General features: G+C 37.2%; 1 protein-coding gene across 1 annotated transcript; it reads left to right on the top strand.

The window, feature by feature from the left end:
- The first annotated feature begins 1,789 nt into the window (after positions 1 to 1,789).
- On the top strand, positions 1,790 to 4,026 carry LOC128859725 (uncharacterized). Its single transcript, XM_054096767.1, has 6 exons — positions 1,790 to 2,004; positions 2,072 to 2,853; positions 2,934 to 3,172; positions 3,230 to 3,444; positions 3,502 to 3,761; positions 3,821 to 4,026. The coding sequence occupies exons 1-6, from the start codon at positions 1,919 to 1,921 to the stop codon at positions 3,874 to 3,876; spliced, it is 1,638 nt and encodes a 545-aa protein (XP_053952742.1). The 5' UTR covers positions 1,790 to 1,918; the 3' UTR covers positions 3,877 to 4,026.
- The last annotated feature ends 1,974 nt before the right edge of the window (positions 4,027 to 6,000 follow it).

Here is a 6,000-nt window from a genome sequence, read left to right as displayed (position 1 = left end):
GAGATATTTTACAAACATACTTTTATTAACAATTTTTTTGGCTGATAGCGGCAGAAATCAAATAGATTAACGAAACCAATGCAAGACAAGTCTTCTCGAGGCCCTATGCTCCGGAGAGGCGTGAACAAGGAAAAAAATTATATTGCTTCAACTTATTTTGTTCGTGGTTTCACAAATTTGATTTTGTTTTCTTATACCCGCCTTTTATCTATCTATTCTATTGCGCAGAGCTAAGCATCAGGCAACCATTTAAGCTTCCTGACCCCTGCGGTATCTTTAAAGCAGAAGCCTTTTCTGTAGGTAATAGCATTCGCAAAGACATCAAGCGACGCCAAAATAAATACATATATGTATACGTTGAGAGCCAAGCGGCGATACAAGAAATAAACTGATATGAAATTTCATTTAAAAATGTTCTAAAAAGCAGGGAAGCCATAGAGAGATTAGCCGCAGACAGACGATTGCCTATCTATTGGGTACCCGGACATAAGGGCATAGCAGGAAACGAAATAGTAGATGAGATTGCCTAAAGCGCTGTTTACAAACAATTTAAACAAGAACTCGACTGAAACCTTTAAATACGGTATACAATGACATCGCTGCGGATAGACAGGAGGTGGAATAATCTAGCCACTTGTAAAACCGCGAAAATCATGTGTACACAGAATGCAGATAAATTCGTCCGATTCGTACTAGCTCTGTCTAGAAAAGAAAGCATAACTATCGTAAGTATGCTGGCAGGCCACAATTTGCTAGCGGCAAACGAAATAGGAGCTACAACAACGATAGCTGCAGATTTTGCAATGAACTGGAAGAGAAGGAAACGCTAGAACTCCTTCTATGTTCTTGCACTGAGGTAGCTAGAACCAGATTAAAATGCTTAGGCCCCTCTCGGGGATAGAGCTGCAAAATTTACTTAGATTCGCAAAAGACGCAGACGTATTACAAGATGTCTACTACAAAGAAACGTAGAGATCTAGCTCCATCTGGTAACACTAAGGACCAATAAGTTTATGTGATGGCTTTCAGCCAGCCAGGTCAACCTAACCTAATCTAAACCAACCCGCCTTTTATGTTATACTCAAAAATTCCAATATTTTATGTACTTCTTTATAATTATGTCTTTCACTTTCATTACTTTTGTGTTTCAATTTTGAATAATTCCGTTTATTTGAATTTTTTGGCTATTTATGTATTTTATACTGAACCTACTGGGGAACCTACTAAATACTAAACTCAATGGTGGTGTGGAAACTGAAAATTTCCAATTTTCGTTTAAAAAATACCCAATCAATGTTTCTTTCGGTGAGGGATTACTTACGAATGCTATACAAATTGAACATTTTGACACCGCTCTCACGAGAAAAAATGTTTCGCACCTAGTCATCTATGATACGCACGCTCTTGCCATAATTTCCGTACCGATCCCGTAGACTGATACTCTTTATTATTCAAACTTCCACTGCTCGCATTCCTTTTCGAATTTAATTTAATTCCTTAGGTACTCAACTTTTTTGGCTTAACTTTCGTTACACTTAAAACTTCCCGTCAGGTCAATATTTAGATAAAAAAAATCAATTATTATGCAAATCAATAATTATAGGAAAAAGCTACCGAAAATTCGTATTAAAATACAAGTTGTTTTTAAAGGGTTGTAAGTTTTTTAAGTGCAGTATTTATTTAATGCTTGTATCTAAAAAGCTATCGTTAGCAGTTATCGCATCAAAATTTGTTATCGGTGAATATCGTTTTTACTTTGAAAACTATTGTGAATGAGCAATTCATTGCGCACGTGGATGTTTGTTTACTAATTCCAGAGGTATATCAGTTCTCTGAAGTGGTCATTTATTCGCACACTAGGACTCATGAAAGTTTTTTGAAAGATATTTCAACCCAGATAAGAAAAGGCTGGGTTAATATGGAAGATAATAGAAAAGCGCCACTTAGCATGGACAAAGTGCCCTTTAAAAAAAGGAGGACAGTCGTTGGCCCATGGAAAGATATGTAAGTCTATAGATATAGTAACCTCTTGGGTATTCACTTTAATTATAAATGAAATCTTTTCTTCTAGTAAAGAATTCAACTCTGTCTATGAGTGGTTATACGGTGAAGAAACTGATATACCGCTGCAAAAGCGTGCTTTAAGTCAAATTAATACGTGGTGCTTGCGCCGTAGTACCCAATGTCCAGCGGGCGTACTCGCAACCAGAGGGCTTCTCGAAGTAAAACACAAAGACGAAGAACAAGCTCAAAATGCACTAACTGAGGCCGTCCTACAAACATTATATGCCAGTGCTTTTATACGTTTCTTCAACTTTATGTCGTCTACAATGCAAACACATAATATGCGTACAATGTACGACACTGCACGAATGCTGGGACTGCCCTCCTTTGTAGTCGATCTGCGGCACATTTGTGCCCACGGCCAAGTGCTTCCACCCCTCGATGTATTGCGGAGTTCGGTAACGCACTGTTTGACATGGCTACGTGATTACTATTGGATTCCGCAACTTGAAACAATGTGTGACGTAGATGCGAGTAAAATACGCCGCAAAGACAAGACACAATTTGAAGAAAATGTTACGAAATTATTTGTAATTTATGATGCAGCACTAGAGTGCTATTGCAAAGGCGCGCATAATATGAAGAGTGGCAAACGACATATTACTGGCAAGCGATTGGCTCAATTGAGAGTATACTACGCGGACCATAAGCTTACTTCGTTGAAAGATACTCTGGAGGTAGTAGTAAATGAGTTAATATGGCAAGTTAGACGTGAGATCGGGATTAAAGATATGCCAGAAATTTTTATTGAAGCTTTATTAAAGATGAAATATTTCTTCTCTGTTGGAGGTAAAATAAGAATTTTTTGAAGAAATTTTGTTACTTTAAGCTACATTTTTGGTATATATGTATTGTTTCTCTTATTACAGAGTCTCATAGCTCTGGTGAACCACTTGAATTTATTATTGCCGCAACACAGAAGTTCTTCCGAATGTTGGCCGTTCATGGATTCATTGAAGATTTATTTTATAGCTTGATAGACTTGGCAGAGAATACCATTGTAACAGAAACACGTCGTGCTGGGGCCAGTTTTTGGGCTTCCCGAATAGCTGCGGGCTTTGTGGCGTTCCGTAAATGCAAACAAATGTATAAAATCGAACTGGAGGAGGTAACGGCATATGTTAAAACTTATAAAACCAGTGTTCACTTCATATATTGCTTTCAGAATCCTAATGCACCCGACGTAGACTTCACAACTTTAAACCAAGAAAATATAACGAAAAAAGTTAAAAGATATTTAATTTACGCTGGAGTAGACTTAAAATGTACACCTATTTTTGGAGATTCTATGCGGCGGCCTTGGCTTTGGATTGTTGAAAGAAGCTTTGTAGAAAACAAGATAAGCTGTATTAATCAGTATACAGCGCCAATAGTTAAAAGGTAAACCACTTTGAAATATTTATGCCGATTATTAGAAACTTTCTATCATTGATTTAGTTTACTGCCGCTTGTGGAGCCACCGCTTACAACTGCAGAGATAAGAGGCATCTCACAACTTGTCGACGCCTTCTTCGGCAAGAAAGTTGGTCTGAAAAAAGAGTTAAAAAAACCGTCAAACACTGATGATACCATACACACAGCTGCTGAATTATTGCAAGCTCTTGGTAAACAGGGCGAGCACGAACCAATGGAATGTGATGTTAACGACTCAGTCGATAATAATAAACAACGGCCTGGATTATGGACGCTTGAGAATGGTATTCACTTTATTTTATTATCGAATAATTTTAATTAAATGCCTTCGAAATATTTGCAGATAATGAAATATGCAACTGGTCAATATGCCCCTTAGGACGTCTGCCATGGGAATAGAAAAGTTTGGAATGGTTCATGTCAACGATTTGCTTTACACTCGAACAACTTGTTAGATAGCTTTGTGTATTTAGTGTAGATGATTAGTATTTAAATTAACATGTAACAAAGTTCCAGCAAAATATAAGCTATTAGCAGAGAATTATCGTATGATTTATATTTACAATTACTTTAGTATATTAGTTCCATACACTTATGTGCATATAAAGATTCTGAAGCCTCTAGAGCTTGTTTTACCATATATTATTTTTAATGGGCTGAGAAAATCCACCTTATAGCAAACTAATATATTTTTGATCACAAACAATAACTGCCTAATAGCTCATACTGCACAGTCGGTTTTACGATACCGGAACGACCCGGTTTTGTATACGGCGAGGAACTGCGCCTTCTGTAGAATTTCCCTAACAACAACGATCGGACCCAACGACGTGCTCATGGTGGTCATTGAAATGATGTAATTTTTCACATGTAACTGTCGTATTTTGAATAAAAATATGTGAAACCTGAAAGAAAGTTTTATTTTATTTCAAAACAACATCTAGGTTCGTCTTTCGAAAGACCGTTTACTTTTCCTTCTGGGTTCTGGATTGGTTCTCGGTATGAAGTTGAAAGTTGTAGTTCCAAACAAAATCTCGAATCATTTAGAAGCTACGAATTTTGCCCGCAATCACTGTTATTCACGGTTACCAACTGTCGCAATGTGCTATTTTTCCAGATGAAGACGTCGTGAGCAGTGCCAGGTGTTGTTGTTGTTGTTGTAGCAGCATAAACATTCCCCGTGCATATACGGGGAATGCTGCTGAAGTGACAGTCCTTGGCCGGATATAAGTCCGGGTCGTTCCGGTTACGTAGAACCGACTGTCGTGGGAACGCAGTGCCAGGTGTCAATTCAGCTTATTCGCATTTGTCAATCGTACACCTATGTACATAAAAAATTATTGTTATGAAAACCAAAATTTTAAGTAATAACGTAGCAAAAAACATTAAAGCTAAGTATCCTTTCATGTTTATATAAAAGTGGCTAATATTTTTTGCTCCGGTCCCGTTATATGGACATGTGTGCATTCTATTCAAACTACAACACCAGGAATCCTCGTTTTTGAATAAAAAGATATTTAATTTTGGCTTTTTCTTCAGTTCGGCAAAAGCCCACAAAAGTTCTTCTGGAATACCATATTTTATGCTGTTGCAAATGCGGTGATTTGCGACAATATTTTTTTACATGTGGCAAAAAATTAATAATTATGCCCACTATAATTATACTACCTATTATATTCCCCTAATTATACAATCTTTCATATACCCTTTATATTTCAGAATACTTTCGTACCTAGCGATCTCTTTTCGGAGTCGTGAGTTCGAATCTCAGTATAGGGAAAGTGATAATTTTTTTATTATTTATTATTACTCTTTTTTAATTATATCTATTTTTTCAATTAATGTTTTTTTTCATACCTAAAATTTACTAAATAAATTTATAAGTTTCGTACGAGAATTATATAAATGGCACTTACTCTCAATCGTATGCAAATATGCCTCTGCACGTACAACGTATATATGCATGAGTACACACATACGTGTGCACAAACATAGCTGTTATACCTAAAAATAGCTACATGCAAAGCGAAAGCGAGTTCGTAGCTGAAACAATCTATCAAACGAGCGTACAGAGCAACGTGAAGTATAAAGCAAAGAGAAAATGAATGAATGATTGAGTATGAATGAGTTGAATTGGACTACTCGTAGTAGATAATATGACTGGAAGGTTGGCATCTTCTGTAATCACGCTTCTGTGAGGTCGGGTTGTGGAATGACCTGAGGCCGGGAGTCCTGTGTGGTGGGCCAGATCATGTTGACGGAACGTCCGCACTAAGCTTACCATCAATATGGGTGTCATAGAGGAGTCCTTGACATTCAGGTTGGCTAAGGAGGGATGAACCGGGCCAGGGGTGAAAACCAGCAGCCAAGAGTTCCCGTGGTAGGCAGTAGTGGGACAGCGTACCGGAGTGAAATGCCACTACCAGCCCAGTCAATATGGTTAGACCGCAATCTTTTTGCAATTTTTTTAAATTAAAATTTCGACATGTATATTATTTTTATTGTTATTATTTATTGGCTTTC

Source organism: Anastrepha ludens, chromosome 4, assembly GCF_028408465.1.
Source record: "Anastrepha ludens isolate Willacy chromosome 4, idAnaLude1.1, whole genome shotgun sequence".
Taxonomy (NCBI): domain Eukaryota; kingdom Metazoa; phylum Arthropoda; class Insecta; order Diptera; family Tephritidae; genus Anastrepha; species Anastrepha ludens.
Note: the sequence above shows the minus strand (reverse complement) of the source record. Positions and strands in the feature narration are given on the sequence as shown.

What these genes read in the sequence shown, in the direction of transcription:
- LOC128859725 (XM_054096767.1), top strand. Translation starts at nt 1,919, where the DNA reads ATGGAAGATAATAGAAAAGCGCCACTTAGCATGGACAAAGTGCCCTTT. An exon ending in ACAGCGCCAATAGTTAAAAG is followed by an intron (nt 3,445 to 3,501) that starts GTAAACCACTTT and finishes TCATTGATTTAG; the next exon opens with TTTACTGCCGCTTGTGGAGC. An exon ending in ATTATGGACGCTTGAGAATG is followed by an intron (nt 3,762 to 3,820) that starts GTATTCACTTTA and finishes AAATATTTGCAG; the next exon opens with ATAATGAAATATGCAACTGG.